This window comes from Falco naumanni, chromosome 9 (genome assembly GCF_017639655.2).
Source record: "Falco naumanni isolate bFalNau1 chromosome 9, bFalNau1.pat, whole genome shotgun sequence".
Classification (NCBI taxonomy): Eukaryota; Metazoa; Chordata; class Aves; order Falconiformes; family Falconidae; genus Falco; species Falco naumanni.
The window spans coordinates 19,576,968-19,595,110 of record NC_054062.1 but is presented as its reverse complement, the minus strand read 5'-3'; the positions used below and the strand labels follow the sequence as shown (position 1 = coordinate 19,595,110).

The window sequence follows — 18,143 nt, the reverse complement described above, 5'->3', positions numbered from 1 at the left end:
AAGCAATTGTGGAGCCTTCATCTGTGAAGATATTCAAAGTCGAGGTGGGCACAGTCCTGGCTTTAGGTGACGCTGCTTGAGCAGGGCATTGGATTAGATGATCTCAAGAGCTCCCTTCCTACCTCAGCCATTCTGTGATTCTGGGAGGACAAGGTGAAGGTGACAACCCTGAAGTATCTATTCTATTTATGTTGTGCCTTTTCACAATTATGGATATTTATGTTGCTTGTTGTAATGAAGCTGGATGATTTTCACCTCTGGAATAAGTCACATTTGGGTCTTTCTTATTACCTTAATCAGCAAAAATACATATACTATTTTAACCTGCCCCTGTGATCATCTAAGGATTAATCTGACATCACTTAACTAATTTAATGCAATTTCACATTGCCATTCCTGAAACTTACCATGATAAATTGGAAGCTTTTTTCCTGTTTGCATCTCTAAATTGATAAGCCCTTTCATCTTATGTACAGTTGTTCATACAAGCTGAGATGTGTTGGTAGGTCTGACTTCTTTCTTTGAGCAGTGCCATTGATTCATGGGCTTCAGCGGTGTCCGAACAGGATGCCACATATGTCACCGTCTCTAAGACACAATGCAACACTGACTGTCAGGCTTTCATACTTGGTTTGCTATCATTTGTTGATACTGAGGATGCTTAAATCTGTGTGGAAACCTCCTGAAAGACTAAGCAAAGCCTTTATATTACCTGGTAACCAGTTCTGTAGTACTCAAGGCCTACTGTAAGGAGGAGAATGTTACTGTAAATATTCATAGGGGTATGTTGCAAATGTAACAGGCGTTTGGTAGACCAGTAAGTTCATCAGAACATTTGTGGTTTAATTGCTTGAGTTGTATGGCACAAATACGTGTGAGGGAAATCTCTCAGGACATACAGGGAAACCACCAGCTGTTTGAATCTTGAAGGTCTCCATTGTTTGTACTAGTAGGGGAAGTTTTAATACTGGTTGATAACACTGCAAAGTACACTCATCTACTTTTTTCTTACCAAAATATTTGTTTAAAAAATACTTTGTGTGTCATTGTTTAACCCCAGCTGGCAACTAAGTACCACGCTTGCTCATTCCCTTCTCCCCAGAGGGATGGAGGGGGAGAATCAGGCAAAAGGTAAAACTTCAGGGTTGAGATGATTACACTTTACTAATTGAAATAAAATAAAATTAATAATAATGATAACAACAATTGTAATGAAAAGGAGAGAGATGGGGAAAGGAATAAAATCCAAAGGGAAGGGGGGAAAAAACAAGGTGATGCACAATACAGTTGCTCACCACCCACTGACCAGTGCCCAGCTAGTCCCCAAGCAGCGGTCGGCCAGCCCTGGCCAACTCTCCCCAGTTTATACACTGAGCATGATGGTCTGTGGTATGGAATAGCCCTTTGGCTAGTTGGGATCAGCTGTCCTGGCTGCGTCTCCTCCCAGTTGCTGCTCCCCCTCCAGCCCTCTCCCTGGCAGAGCCTGAGAAACTGAAAAGTCCTTGACTTAGTAGAAACATTACTTAGCAATAACTAAACCCATCAATGTGCTATCAACATTATTCTCGCACCAAATCCAAAACACAGCACTATACCAGCTACGAAGAAGAAAATTAACCCTATCCCAGCTGAAACTAGGACATGATGTTATTTTTTTGGTTTTATATTATCATCTGCTTTGCTGGCAGGGAACAGGCAAGCAAGTTAACAGCCTGGTTACTAGGCATTTCCAACACCACTCATTACTTACAACACTAGAGCTCAGTATTCTTAATTTCAGATCACTTACCCTAGCCATATAGCCTCAAAATATGAGATAGATTTAAAAAATGCCTGAAAATTGCTGGTTTCAATTGAAAGGAGAGTCCGTTGAATTAATCCTGATGAATCACAAAATTCTTCCTATTTTGTAGGGGGAGATTTCCTAGTTCCATTCCCTGGGCTCAGATTTCCACAGCATCAAATTGAATTCCAGAACTTCTTTATTTTCTCAGTGGAGTGTAGTGTGGTAAAGACTTTGTCAAGTCTTAAATATGTTTTCTCAGACAGCAGTATCTTGGATGAAGAAAAGTTCAAAATGTTTCATTCATCTTCAAAGATAAAATTGACATGCAAATATAAAACACTGACAAGGAAAAGAAGAGCAAACCTTGTGGTAGAGGACCATTGTTATCTACAGGTGAATTACTTTCAGTATGTTCTTCTCAACTGCCCAGATACTTTCTAGGGAAAAAAAAAATCCTGGTGTTTATATTTAATAGACTTCACCTTGTTTCATGACAGTGCAAGAGAGATCCATGTTTCATGACAGTGCAAGAAAGCTGTCCAGGCTTTCGTGGCAAAACTACATCGCACATTTTTATTTTTTCTTCATGAACCCTAGATGTTGCTATAGCTTTCAGTACATGTAATATGAGAACAAATGTTGAGCTTGCTTCTATGAACGGTAATTATTGGATATTATGCCATAGCTCTGAATCTCTCTGAAATATCCGTGCTACTAGAAAAATTTGTAGTTTGTGGGTAATAGACTATTCTTTGCACCATATCTTAAATTTTTGTCTTGGCTTCTGGTTTTATATCCCTTTTGTAATATGTAAACATGGTGTTTTAAAGAAAAGAAATTGAAGGAAGAAAAACTGTCTTGTTCCATTTAGAGAAAATCCTTCTGAATCTTGACTTCAGGCTTCTTAAAATGTTTTTTCCAATCCTCTTTACTCTTTGGGGGTTCCAGGAATATGTAATTCTAAAACAGTTAAAGGAGAAATATCTCTGAGAAAGAGACACAACAGCTTATTTTCCACCCTTGTGTGACATGAATAATTCTTAGTACTTAGGGATCCAAGCGAATTTCAGTGGATTTCACCTGTTGTAATGAACTACAGTCAAACCTCTCTTTCTGGACTAAGCTATAAATATATAACGTAATATAGTGGTAGCCTAGCTGACAGGCAGATGGTCAGACCCGCCTCACAGTATTGGCAGCGTTCTGAGTGGAAGGTAAATGAGAATCTCATTAGACAAAGAGGTGTATTTACTTCTTCATGAAATGATAGTAGAAACTGTCTTATCTGGATGCAGAATTGAGCAAAAGTACAGTAAAAGGATCGCCAGTGAGAATGTGTTAAGAAGTGTTTACAGCGGGCTCCTAAAGGCAGGAGGCTTCAAGTTCAATGACTTTAGCATGAATAGGGAACTATTTTAAAATGACTCCAGTAGGTGTCTTGCCAGATATGAGTAGTGGAATTTGAGATGCTAGCACATTGTCCGCAGCAGCATGCCACAGTTTGTGATTCCCGACTCCTTCACTGATGGAACAACCTGAACGCCAAGCAGCAGCCCTGAAGGACCTTTTCCCTCCATATTTCATAGGGTGGTTATGCTGTTCCGGTGTCATAAACAAGGTGCACACCAGAGATGACATAGAATATGTGGAATGACAAAAACTAAAATAAGTATATCCACTAAACTGATTCCATTCCATTACAGTTGCAAGAGCTGGAGGTTGGCTTTTCAGATAGAGAATATACTAAGTGTTGCTATGATCAAACTGAAAAGTATTTGTTCACTTAGGAAAAAATTAAATGGCTATAGCATCCAATGTTAATTTATAAAAACAACAAACTAGTATTCATACATGTAGGGCTACATTAGACTAGGGAAAAAAAGTGTTGCTTCCTTCCTGTTGTTATTTTGTACACTTAGTATTTGCTTGCATTAGTTAATATCACTTGGACCTTCACACCCCTGTTCTGTCTTCAGCTGTATGCATATTCCAATTACGTTTGAGCTCCAAGTAACTAAGGGTATGGAAATGGAAACCAAGTTTTGAAAATCAGGACCTTGCTTCTATTGCCCCTTGCTTTAAATAAAAAACGTCTATTCCTGTCCAAGATATTTACACTTAATATCCACCTATTTCATCTCTAATGAATTATTCATACATGTATATGTGAATACTGTATGTAGAACCTTTCATTAGAGAAAGAGAGCTTCTGAGTTCTGGAGCATATACCAATATCTCCTCCTCAGGTGTTTCTTTGATATGCCAGAACATCTTTCTACTGAAATCTTAATCCAAAGTTTCTACAGTGAAATGAGTTTTTATGCAGTTTCCAGTCACCATCAGAGAGAGCTTTTTCATGATCCCTGTTTCTTCTGCTAGCAACAGTATTTCATGTTTCATATATAATTTTTTTCTTTGCCAGCTGATTTCTATTAAAATCTGTTTATTGTTTCAGAAATTCATTTTGAAGTGGCATATTGCATTCCTGCATCTCTAAGCCCTCTGCCCTTCTTCGTAGCCCAGGCTTTAAAGTGGGGAGGAGGAAGAAATACGGAGAGATTTTTGTTTCTGAGGATGTCAGGCCTCAGGAGGATCTCAGCTGCGCGGTTGTGGGGGGGAAACATGTTCAGGTAGTGCTGGTGCCTTGTTACAGACAGTCAGAAGCAGCATCAGGAGGGCATGGACGGATCACACTGCTCAGTTTCTATTTCTCAGTGTTTCACAGTGTGGCTGTTGATGCCAGCAAAGTACCTTTTCCACTAACTTCAGTTTGAATATTGCTGGTCTGTTGCACGGCCAGTTGCTGAGCTGCTCCCTCTGGCTCTCTATCTACCTCTTCCCTCCTGGCCCTCCCGTCCCCCTTCCCTCCTGCTCGCCAGCCTTCCCAGCTGTGACCTTCCCAATCCTAGCTCCACATTTCTTTTTAATACTCTGTCCAGATACTCTTGCACGTATTCGTGCAAATTGTGACACCATCCCTGTTCCCCTTCACTCTGTTTCCTCTCCAAGATTTGACTCCACAGCAGCATGGGCCTTGCATGTTTGTGGCCATGAGAAGTGTCCCCAGTAGCCCACCTCACCTTGTCCAGTAGTGTTCAAAGCCTGTTCCCTCTGCTCAGTGGCCCTCTGCACTTGTCTGTGTTGTCGCAAATGCAGGATACAGATTTTTTTAGTATATTCGTATATTTACAAATACGTAAAGTGCTTACTGTAAAGTAAGGAAATGGTGCATTTTCATTATTTAAGTCCTGTTCTCTTAACTGCTTCAGAATACCAAAAAAATACTTTTCCACCTACTTTTTTTGAGGAGATGAGAAAAACTTATTTTATAGAGTTTTCACAGTCTCTGCAGTATTGGAAGACCATTTCTGTTAAAAGCTTATCTTTTGGGTACTCAGCACCTTTCAACTGGAATTCCAATAAAATGAATGCTTATCTTTCACCTCAGTAGGTTTGGGATTATCCCATTAATGCAGCAAATAAGGAATGTTGAATCTGTTCAGTAGTACAGATTTGCTAACTATAGTACAAAAAATAGTGAGACAAATTTGGCCATTTTGTCTCTGTTCTGGAAGAAGTCCCAGGTTATTTTAATGTTTGCTAATGTGCAGGAAGTCGTTATTGTTCCACATACCATGGGACAGCTCAACTTCAGTCTTGTTAGGAACTGGCATCCGGTTGAAGTAAGTTTAAGACTGATTTTGGGATGAGCAAAACATTGCAATAACTTCTTAATTATACTTTATTATATGTAGTAGAAACATAATTTTCAGACTGTGGATTTTTATTCCATGCTAGAATGATGGAAACATTTTGTTTCAGATATCAGACATTTTGTGCTTAAATACTTCCCATGTGCATTCTGGATGAGTAATCATACAGGCTGAAATGTGTATGTATTTTCACAAATACCTTGCACTTGTCATAGAATGCCTTTAAATACATTGATATTTGAATTATACACTGATCTAGGAAGATAACTTCTGAAAAATTATTTTAAAAGCACTGTATTGGATCACCCCTACTTGTGTAGACTGTTCACTACCTCTCACTGAATCACTGAAAACAGCATTTAAGCGTGATCTTCAGTGCTGGCACTCTCTATCATATTTACTGGCATAAGATGCTGTTAATTGATGAAGGTATTCCTAAGTCCATAGCAAAGCCTTTAAAGACTTGTTCTCCTAATAAAAATGTGAAGATTATAGGTTGAGGTATGTGGTTATATTTTTTGGTCTGAAGTTACACTACCTGCTTCTTTCAATTTTGAAATTATTTAGCCTCAGGGAAGTTTCCCACCTGTGATAACATTTCAGAGTTTGTTGTCTGGTTCTGAGCAGTTAAGGCAAATAAAAGAAATGAGGATAAAAATAGAAGGATAAATGAATAGCGGTTCTAGCAGTCTGTTTCTAGCAGTCTGAGTAAACTCTTCACAAACTACCTTGGTTTGGCAAAGGGATAATGGAAAAAGCCACCAGTTTGTTTTTCCTCCATTATGTAGTCTCTTTCCTTATTTGAACAACATTCTCAGCCACTGCACTTTGGTGTCTCAGAGAAATGTCAGAATTTTATCTAACATAGGTTGTCCAGACAACTGGTTGTGATAGGTAGACAAAAAAACGTGAAGTCATACCTATAGCAAGGAAAAATTCAACTTGTGTTGGCCTGAGAAGTTCTCTTTATCAGGTTTCATATTCTTCCTGAGAGAGGGGAGGGAAAAAAAAAAAAAAAGAAAACAAAGAAAAAAAAAAAAAAAAAGTTGTAGAGAATTTGTCCAAAAAGGTTCAGGTAGTTAGGAACTGCTGGTTAGTCTTTAATATAGTCTTTAATGGGTGGAATTCAACTTCTGGTAGGCTGTACCTAGACAGTCTTCCCTTTTACTCGTGATTTCTTCTCTCCCTCCCATCCTATACCACGACCACTTCTTTTGAACTTTCATCAGGTGAAATTAATTGATTCCAAGTGATACGGGCTTGGCAATGACAGTCAATCTGTTACAACCCTTATAAAGGCACAGCTGACTAGAATTACAAATTCACCTTTTGACCTTCAAATCTATTAATATCCTGCTAATTTAAAGACTTGACTTAGTGATTTCATTGTACACAGAACAGAAGCTCTGTACTTCATTCAAAAAGCAGGCTTTGGTGAGTTATTATTTTGGGTGCCTAAGTAAACAACAAGATTTTTGATAGTTTTTAACAGATTTTTTTTTTGCTACGTGGGTATGGCTGAATTTGCACAGCATGAGGTCTTGTTGGGCAAAGACTTTGTGTTACAGCTTACATCAAGAAGAAAAGTTGATGAGCTCTTAGACTTGACAAAATGGATTTCACTCTATGTTTTGGGGGGGTTTTATATATGTTTTTTCTTTGAAGCCTTCTGCCTCTACTTCCTGTCAGGCGAACAGTGTTTTCCTCCAATTGCACTAAAGAACAAAGTTTAACATTAAAAAATTTATCTGTATTGAACATGCTTTTCTAGGTAAAGTCAATATCAAAAGAGTTTTTGTGGTAGATCATCTTTCAAGTGCAGTATTTTGCTCTTTTACAACTTAGGATAGAAGAGTTGCACAAATTTTATATATATTTTTTTTTTTTGGTAGAAGTGGTAGGGGGGAAGCCCAAACTTTTGTCTTGAAGTGAGGCATAGAAGCAGAGGAATGAAAAACACTATTCTCACCCCAGTATGGCATAACTGAAGAGTAGCTTATCTGGATGTTGCTTCATATAGTTCAATTCTTACCATACCACTTTATGCTAATGATTTTAGTGCCATGCTTATAGAGTATATTTTCTCCTGTAATTGCTGCCATATACTGTCCAAAAAGTTACCAAATTGTTGCATGGGCTAGCATGCAACTGGGTAAGTACTGAACCTTAAGGAAACTTAGTCCAGTTGCAGGTGAAATGTCTGCTTGTGTAATGTGTGTCAGGTGAGGATGTAACCTCTGATTTTTGCAACTAATACTGGCTGTTCAAGCCTGTTTTTAAATCAAAACTTTGTTAGTTTTCAGTTGGACTTGGTTTGTACAATTTCACTTTTGAACAATGAGGCTTATTTTGGCCCAGTAGCCAAATTTTACTTGATTACTAAGTAAATGTATCCATTGTAAAATTGAAATTAATGCCATCCTTATTGAAAGAGTCAGGAGTTCAATGTAGGAAACTGTTTACTGTCTAGCTTGGTTTCATGTCAGAGTGAGCTCAACTGCTGATCTGTTCCACTGGTCATCTTTCTGAACCAGCACAATGTTTTTCTTTGAGCTGTTACAGCCTTGTTTTGAGAAACTACTGCTTGATATTGGCTACTGTTGTAAGGAATTGTAGACCCACAGAATTGTTCATGGCTTTGAAAACTGCTTTTCACAATTTTATGTCAGTCTATTTCAGGTCACTTACGCACATCTGTCCATTCGTGTTTCTCTACATCTTTTCTTGGCTCAAGTGCCTTTTTGTTTTCTTCATACTAACTCCTCTAGTTCAACGGCTGGTCCTTCCACTGATTCTGTGATCTTGCATTCCTTCCATATTTTGCTAACTCCTCCCTTGCTCTTAATTTCCAGCATCAGCTCTCTGGCACATCGTGGTTGTTTTTCTGCCACTTGCTATTTACCTTGTATTACTTCACTAGCTCCAGAAAAGTAAATGTAAAATTTTATATGAAATTTTATACTCTTGGCCTAATCATCACAATTGTAATAAATGCTCATGGTTGTAAACCTGCCCAGTTATTGGCAGAGCATAAATATTTACATATTGAATTACAAATGTGTGTGTGCGCATGCATTCATGGGCATGCTGGGGAGGAGAGGTTGTCTGTTTTGTTTAGTACGTTTCCAAAAAGGTTTGCAAGATAATAATTTCTTTCTGTGAGTGAGGTTAAGCTCAGTATAATGATGCTTGAATCTAGGTTATAATGAGTAGCTAATTGTTGTGGTTTGCATTTTTATTAAATAAACCATACAATTTACACGGCATATCTTGCAAAGATAAATATTAACATGCATGTGCCTGGCTGGTCTCTACTGTGGTGAATTTTTCCATATTTTATGGCTTCTGTGAGTATAAATGTGAGGATTTAGAGTGTTGGTGTATTTGGGGATTTGGTTCCTGTTTAGCTCTCTTGCACAATCTAGACAGACACCATGCAAAACAGTTAGATGAAGAGGATTACTCAGTCTCTGTTTTTTTCATTATTCACATAGATGCAATAATTTTATGTTTTTATTAAATGTGTCTTGAAAGTATTAATCTGATTTTTGTAATGGAGTGTTGTAAGATTTACATGTGTTGAATGTCTTGGCATTTGACTGCTACAAAACCTGGCTGGAATGACACCTTGAGAAATTTTGTGAAAATGACTGATAATATCTTCTTTTCTTTGTATGGAAGTGCTTTTGCTGTTTGAGTGCTGTGTTTTTCAGTAGTGAAATATTAATTTGAGATGCATTAAGAATGAAACTTAGATACCACATTAATTTTTTCCCATTATTTTGATTTTTAAAAATTTACTGTTTTCAATGTTACGGCGAGGATTATAGTCTATATAGGTATATATAGTCTATATAGATATAGGATATATCTAGTCTATATAGATATAGATCTATATATATATATAAAGATCTATATATAGTCTATATAGTCTATATAGATATAGGATATACAGTCTAGAAATTATATTTTCTTAAATGAGTTTTAAATGGTGAGGCAGTCTTGTGCAAATGTTAATGAGTCAAGTGGAGGGCTTTTCATTGCATACAACATAAAATACTCTGCAGAACAAAAATTCTACCGTCACCATAAGTTTTATAAATGTCATGTACTAGATTATTTGCTGGAACTATTTATAGTAGAGTAAATGTGAAGTTTAACACTGTCTCTAATTTTTGTCATTGCAGTTTCTTGTGCTGAAAAGTTATTGTCTTAATTATTTTTGATTTTTAAATAACCCAACAGATGCAGAAAAAACATGTTACTTTCTTGCACTAGTTGGTTCATGGTGTGTTAAGGCTTAGATTAATTATTATAAAACAAGACTGCTCTACAGTTTTCAGTTTGTATAAAAGTAGGACAGGATGAAACTTCAGTAAAAAAATATTCAGGATCAAATATAATAAATTATGGAGCTGCAGTTATGTTTTATTGTCTTTTTCTGAATTAATTAAGCAGGTAAGGTACCTAAATCAGGAAGAAAGTGATACTTTACCATCTTCTGAACTAATTGTAGGCACTTAACTCCATCTTTGGAGAAAACACTTCTAAATACTTCTAAGAATCTGGCCCACAGAAATGGAAATGACGCTAAATTGTGGAATAAATTAATCATTTGCAAATGTAAGATGCTTGGATAAATTTTACTGTTTTCCCCATGTGATGACAGGGGGTTTTGTTTTATTGAGCTACTAAAACAAGAAAATAATGTTTTTAATTTCCTTTTTCCAAGAAAGTTGTTTCAAATTCAAAATTTTTTGGGAAAAAAAAAATCTCACAAAACAAGTAAACTACACAGACCTTAAAGAAATATATGGAGGTATGGCATAGCCTACTGACAACCCAAAAAGGACAAAATAGAGGTTGAAAGGTTTTCCTTTGGCAGAAATTGCCACATGATAATGGCTCTGCAAATAGAGTGATTGTTACATTAAGAAAGTAATTTAAACTATTTAAACTATTAGTTCAAAATCAGTTTGACTGCAGTTTCTTAATTGCAGGTTTTTACTTCTAAATTAAATGTGTATTTCTTTGTCTGTAAAGAGCAATGCATTCTATTTTACTTAATTTTCCTCTTAGATACATAGGTAGCTATTTGCATAATCATGTTTCTTAAAGTATTTGAAATACTTAGGTTTTGTTTGTTACAAATGGTCTGTTGTTCATCTAATTCTCTGTATAAGGCACTTGCAGCATTATATATATGTTTTGTCTAGGAACTACTATGTTTTGGTAGCAAATGAATGTTTTAATATTTATGTTGTACATTTATGAGATTTGAAGCAAAATTTTAGTACAGGCAGGTAGAGTACTGAATTAACACTGGAAGTAGCTTTATATCATCTCCTGTTGTGTTGAATTTTTGCTTGTTAGAATACTCAAAGAAAGCTCCTGTTGCCAAAACCCAGATGACCTGTGTTTTCACTCGTATCTACAACACAGGTCTGGAGTCTGAGCTTTAACAGTTTTAGTTCTGTACAAGTTGTAGGCTATCAGACTTTCTGTTACAGTTTATTCATGCATAAAATAACATTTTCAGCTTTGCATAATGGTAAAAAGTTCTTAAATTGTAAAGTTCTGCAAATGTGCAGAGTATTGTTGAAGTTCTGTAGTATCCTTGTTAGCCATTTTAAATGCTTGCCTGTAATGCACATACTAAATGTTGCTTGTGCTGTTAAGTTTAATAGTATTTCTTCACAGATGTAATTCTTAAGAAATCAAATGTATAACTTCCATATTTTGAAATGTTACGTTATTGACCGTTTATTATAATGGAGTACCTAGCTGCAAAAATACCTGTAGGGGCTTGGTATTTCCTTTCCAGTTGTTTTCCAAGAGTATGCTAGAGTTTCAATGATACGTGTCTGTGTAAATTATCAGGAGACTAATTGCTGGCTTCTAATTTTTTCTTTAGAGATGTGATTGCTTGAGTACCAAACTAGTAATCAGAAGAAAACAGCATGGTTTTACAGGGGCCTGGTCCAGATTTCATTAAAGGCAGTAGGAGAGTTTCTCTTGATATTGCTTGAGATCACATTGGAAAGAATTGGGCATAAGTAAAATCAGAAAGTCCACAACTGTTACCTGGCTACTTCTTTTCTTATGAGCTTTATTGTAGTTTGGTAAAATTTGTTAATGTCCACTTGATACTGAGTAGCCTTTAAAGTGGCTTCATTTTTGGTGTTAGGAAATAGCACCATGAATGACCATTCTATATTTGGGAGACATTAAGTTCAGAACTGAAGATATAGGTCATGAAGCCAGTATTTGTAGATTAATAAAAGCTTTTGCGTGTTTGAAAACTGCTTGGAAATGATCCAAGTAGTCTCTATTCTTAACTTTAAATGTTTTGGGGTTTTTGTATTGTGTCAAATACAGCGCTTTCTTATCTCCAAAGATTAAATTTGCCCATTTTGCCTATGTAATATTTATATATGGACAGGAAATAGAAGTCAGTATCCAGATTTGTTGACCCCTGAGATATAATATTGACCTCAGTGAGTATTAACTTCTCAGATCAATAAATGCTGTTATTGACCTCAAAGAAAAATCGATAGCAGCTTGTTAATTTGCAAACTGTGACTGCAAGAAAATGGTACACATTTTGTTCTTCATTATCACCTATTTATATCTATATTTTAACGCCTTCAGTATTTCCACCTAGAGATCATCATGTCAAAACATTTCAATCCCAGCTGTTAGAAGGTTAGGGAGACAGGCATTATACATTATGGAATAATTGATGAACAGTACATGTTATTTCCCATATCTCATGAAAATAATACCCTGAACAGTTGTGTATCACCTGTGTTGTTTTCCTTTTTTGGGTAGTCCAGTTAATTTTGTTTTATTTTCTCTGGTGTGCTTCATCAAAACATTGCATAAAAGTACTACCATTTTAGCTGCCAAAAGAACATTTCTACATGAATAATAAGGGGGATGAAAGACTGACTACTGGAAACGAGGAGACTGAAAGTGATCACTATAAAAATCATAATTAATATACAGTAGATTTTTCCTATTTGCATAAGGATGACAGGTTTCTAGGCAAGAATCTGTTCTTGCAGCAGGCTGAAATATAGCTGCGACTGTGTAACAAAGAAGAAAGTTTTAAATGAAAAAGTATGGGTGGAGAGGTGGTGTTTTGTATCGTAGGAGGTTCTGTATATAAACACTGAAATGTCAGGTTTTACATAGTTTGAAATGCCTGTTGCTGAAATTCAAATGTCATAACAGTTCTGCATATGTATCACTTTGATATTTAAACTTAAAAACCTCATAAATGATTTAATATTACTTTGGCCTTGTTATGATCAGACTGCCAAAAAAAGGCAGAGGCTGATTTTTATCTGGTCTGGAGAGTAGTGTTTTCATTCACAGAAGACAAAGCACAAGACTGTGAGCCTTTTACAATCATTAATTCTGTCTGATACATCTGCAGTGATTTCAGCAAACTGATTGCTATGTTTAGAAAACTTTTCCTTCATCAAATGACAGCGTGAGAGGTATTCAAATGCAAAAGTAAGGCATTAGTTTAATTTTTACAATATGTGAAGTGGCTGCAGGTTTTTTGCCAGTTTGATGGCCGTATGGTTTTAATATCATGAGCTCCCAGAGCTTCATTTGTGCATCCATGTTACCCTCTTGAGAGACAGAGTCAATGATGTTACATTCATTCTGTAGATAGGTAGACCAAAGCCTAATGAGGTTAAATTAAAAAAAAAAAAAAAAAAACAAAAAAAAAAACAAAAAAAAAAAAAAAAACCAAAAACAAAACGGCACCAAGCTAGATTAATCTCTGAGGCTCAGATAAATGAGGCCAGAGCAGTATCTTCTCTGTCTTACAGAAGTAGTCCTGAATGGTCAGGAAAGGTGGTATCTGTAAGCCTATATAAACATTCCGAATAGTAGGAACAATTTCCCCACTTCCCTCTGGTGTTTTGAGTCATCTTTGAATAACCAAAGAGTTTGCATCCTTCTACAAGAGGCCAAAGCAGAAGTGCTGTGGAAAGGTGGCAGATTTGGGGATGATGGGAGGCTTATAGTCACACTGCAGGAGCAGAGAGATCACATCAGTTTTACAGTTCAGGTTTATCTCTTTTCAGCCCACATGGATTGCAGAGCAGCGCCCAGGTATTCAAAGTGCCAAATTGTCTATAGTCTATCAGAATTTTACTAGCACAGCTGGGAATAAAGTCTGGGGCAACCAGACAAACTCTTGATTGTGAGCCAAAGGTGGCTCCTTGATTCTGCAGACCACTTATTTTTCAGCCTGGGAGTTATCTAGCCTGCTCAGGAGCACTGCGCTATAGGGGTTTGATTTCAACATGACCCCAGGTCTCAGGATTCCAGGAGGTGGTGCTGGTGGCAGCTGTCATGGTGCCTTAATGGCTGCCTGGCACCTGGTGAATTCCCTGCTCTGGAAGGAATTGTCTTTCAGCTGTGCTGGAGTTCAAGAAAAAGCCTTTGGAATTCAAAGTCCTCTGCTATGAACACCTAATGCTTTATTTTCCCTTTTAATATTCTGGGTAATCAGTAGAGCTGTGTACTTAACCGATGAGAAGCGCTTAGGACTGATGCTAGGTCTAACATACCTTAGAGAGAAGGACATATAATATGATCCACAGTGTCTTAATTGTTTAAAAAGTCTTGTTCAGAATCCAGCTTGTGTGGTATGTCAGAAGGAGTTCAGTTTGTAACTATAAAATCACTGAATTTAACTTCTCAATAGATGTCACTGATGGCAGAGTTAATGATTTCCATAATTAGAACGTTTTGAGATTTTGCACTAATGGTTGGTGGGGCACAAGCTAGTAATGTTATGAGATGAGATGTTCTGCTTAGCTTCTTTGTGAATTACTTTTACTCTCCACATTTTGCTTTATTAAGGGAATTTTCCATTTACTTCCTATTTTGGGAGAAAGTCTCTACATTATTAAAGTATATGAAATATTTGATGCCATAAAATGGATCTATTTTAGTTTGATAAACTAGAAATATGCTGCACTGTGAGGGTCATAGCTTATAATACATACTGTTAGTACTTTTTCATTTTTCTATATTAGGAGATTAGTGAAAAATAAGCTCTATCAATTAAGTTTTATTGCAAAATTATCTTCAGATGTACAGCAGTGAAGATGATATTGAGTGATAACACTAGAGTGGATTTTGTATAAAGCAATTACAGCTTGAAAACCACAATCTGAATGAAAATATTGCTCAGGGTTTTTTGTAATCTAGCATTAATACCTAAAAACTCTTCCTTTGGAAAGTGCTTAAATTACCTCTATTAAACACAAGACATTCCTAAGGTGTTCATGTGTACTACTGACTGAAAAATACTTGACTGATACCTCATTTCACTGCTCATGCTTTGGCAAATTGCTAAGGTACATACAAGCATATGGTTCCACCTCTTAAGATGATTCTCTGTTTATCTTATTGTCATGTTTGCTTAAAGATATTACTTTGTTTATATGAGTATCAGAGTTCTTAATTCAGAAATTAGTTTATGTAGATTTACTTTTATGCTATGAATGATGTTGGATTCTTAAAAACAATTATTTACCCTGAGAGAAGAAGCAAGCCTTTTTCACAGTAACATGTAATATATATAGCTACATATGTTTCCTTTACATGTTCTTCTGGAGTTGAAAGTGCATTGAGCTTTGCAAAATCTATTTCAAGAACTTGAGGAGTGAATTGTTTAATTTGGCTCATGATGAATGAAATCAGAGTGCTCAAATCACTCCTATCATAGTTGCTCCATTCTGCTATCCCACCTTTGGTGGGTCAGGGAGATCCTCAAAACACATAAAGGTCTTTGTCAATTTAGAAAAAAAAATCAAACTGTTCAAAAGCTGCAAAGCAGTTCAGTCCCTATTTATGGCATAGGGAATTTTGCATGTAGCATTCACTGCTTGTTTTGGAATAGGATACTTAAAATGTTTTACTGAGTGCGTGTACAAGAGAAGTAGCTCTGTAAAACACCCGATTTGGAATAAACTGAACAGTACCTGAAGGAGGGTCAAAGCATTTCAGAAGTGTCAGTTGTGGTCCATTGTTTTGTTGTAGATTAATAGTTTGTGGCTCTGACCAAATCTCCAGTGATGCCAGCATGAATCAAGACAATTGAGTCAAGTGGTTACAGGTTTCCATCCTTTCAAATTGATCAAATTGAAATAGCCCATTAGGAATTGATTTAAATCAGTTTAGATAAGCTCAGTCTTAGTCCTGGCCCTTGAGGCTTTGGCTACTGAAAGTTCACTTGAAGCTGGACATATACCAGCTCCACAGGCCATCAACTTTATTAGTGTGGAGATAAGCTGATTAGATCTTGTCAATCAAAGGTGCCAATATCTCAATTGAGTGTCTCTCCCAGTCTTTCCTTCTTTGTTGCCCACTTCAATGCCTTAAAAAAAAAAAAAAAAAAAAAAAGAGAGAGGGAGGGAGAGCAAGCAAGAGAGAGATGTGTGTATGCATCCCCCTGGTTGTCACCAAGCGGGGTGCAAGAGTACTGTGATGATGTGATGACTGTATTAAAGAGGACATCAATTTGTTTTAAAGTGTTTTGATTTTTTATGGTGGCATTAAGGGAGAGAACATTGTGGTTGCAGCTTTACTAGAAAGCAAAGAGTTCTAGAAGGAAAAAAAAAAAAAAGTGTTTCTTTGAAACCTACCGGGTCTTTGAGTCTTGCTGTGCCAATGGGCGCTTAAGTGCTCCTGTAACTGGCATAGTCTGATCCACCACCAGCTTGGGTACTATTCTTCTCTCCAAATTATTCATTTATATAAAATAAAAAAGATTTGTGGATGTTTAATCCTTGCAGAAGTAATTTTAAATATTTGTTAAATATAGCCTGTTTGGGAAATGTATGGTTATGCCAATAATGAGCATGATGTATTCTTAACAGTCTGGGAAATTACAGCATGAATTAAGTTCAGTTTAGAACATATACAGTGACCCTCTCCCTGAAAATGAAGCTGTACATGCACTGAATAAATGCATGCAGGTATTTGCGTCTCCTCATAGAGGAAAAAACAGATAAACAGAACATCAGCTGTAAAAATCTAATAGTACAGTGTTTCAGCTTTAGGTTTCATCATATAGTTAAAGATGGTATAGAGGAAAACTGGGCTTTTGTTCTTCACATCTGAAGTTTGCTCACACCATGCCTCCCTCATACTTCAAATGCAAACAACAGAAGCCCATCCTTTTCTTCCATCACCCTACACTCACCACCCAATGAAGGCTGGAGCTACAGTGCTGCAGAACTACATTGCCACACTGGATTATCTCTTTATCAGTTATTCTTCACTCCGCAGTATCAATTTTCTGCTAACCAATCAGACACTACTCTTAGAAGAGACTGTTTGACTATTTCTTCTAGATAAATGTATTTATAGCTACACTGATCCACACAGAGGACTCATGTGCTACATGTCTTGGGGACAGAAAGGGTATTACTTGCTCCTTCTAGGAGACTTCAAGTGTGTCCCCTCTAGTTAATGCTGCTATTCGGGGACATTCCAGGAAAAAAGCTAGTATTTGTGTGAAGATCTTAATTATTCATTTGGGTACTGGAGTTCAAATATAACTCTCTTCCATGTTGCAAACTGCAGTGCTGTTTAGTTACACAGAACAGAAAGATGCTGTTTTCTAATCTCACCTTTGTTTCCTGCCAGTCGTTCTTACCAGCTCCCTTTCGGTCTGCATGAGAAGGGGAGCAGCCAACGTTAGCACAAGGAAGGTATCATAACAGTGAGCTGTCTGCACTAGTCACGTAGAGTTTTCTTTGCCATTCCCCAAATAAGATAAAAAGTTCCAGGCAGGTTTAAAGACGTTCACATGGGAAGAAATTGTAGGGGAGAATACCCTTATTGCTTTATTGTAGCTAATCAGAATTCCTCTGTCTTTAGATGGGGTTGTTGAGCTGGTTTGGGTTTTGGTGTTGGTTTTTGGGGTTTTTTAATCTGTTTAATGCACTGTTAATAGCTCTTATGCTGTGGTTACAATCAATCAGAAGTAAATGGGTTTTTGAGAAGCTATCGAAGGAAATCTATCTAGCAGACGGCTAATCAACCTTTTTCCTTCAGCTGCTGCCCATATTGGAATCACTAACTTGTCTAAAATCTCATTTTGAAGACTAAAATGTGTTGGCTGTCCAATCTGCCCTTTGAGTGATCTGCCTTACCTTCATTAGTCATATTTTGTTTCTAATGAAGTTGTCTTTGAAAACCCATTTTTTTGCTGGTTGTGTGGAACTGCGGAGCATGGGACTGAATCAACAGTACAAAACCCATGGTGATAATATTTGATAGTAATCTAGTATTTCATTATAAGACTGGATAAGTATGGTCATGACTTCCAAAATAATTTGTATGTTCTTAAAAATAGGGTGTGCTCAACTTGAAACTGTAGATAGATGGAACATATTTTGTCTTGGCAGTTCTGAGGGTGTTAAATAACAATTTTACCTCTTCTTTCAATCAAGTAGCAAGTGGAGGAGCTGAGCTCTGTCTTGATGGCTGAGTCTGATGTAGTTTCGTTGCTGTATTAATTTCAGCTGACCCTTCAGTTAATACTTAGAAGGCCACAGATGACAGTAAATACAATTTCTAGAACGACATGTTAGCCAAATAAG

The 18,143-nt window shown here is 36.7% G+C and overlaps 1 protein-coding gene across 7 annotated transcripts in view; it reads left to right on the top strand.

Moving 5' to 3' along the window:
- The window catches only part of VTI1A (vesicle transport through interaction with t-SNAREs 1A), a 273,918-nt gene that overhangs the window by 69,247 nt on the left and 186,528 nt on the right, over positions 1-18,143 (top strand). The window contains exon 7 of one of the 7 annotated variants that reach the window (XM_040607783.1): positions 4,242-9,280. The exons of 4 other annotated variants lie outside the window; for them this stretch is intronic. In XM_040607783.1, the coding sequence (XP_040463717.1) occupies positions 4,242-4,420 (179 nt within the window). In that variant the 3' untranslated portion in view covers positions 4,421-9,280. Of the gene's footprint in view, positions 1-1,913; positions 2,615-4,241; positions 9,281-18,143 lie in introns of those variants that run through there. 2 more of the 7 variants (XM_040607779.1, XM_040607780.1) reach the window with 2 other exon arrangements.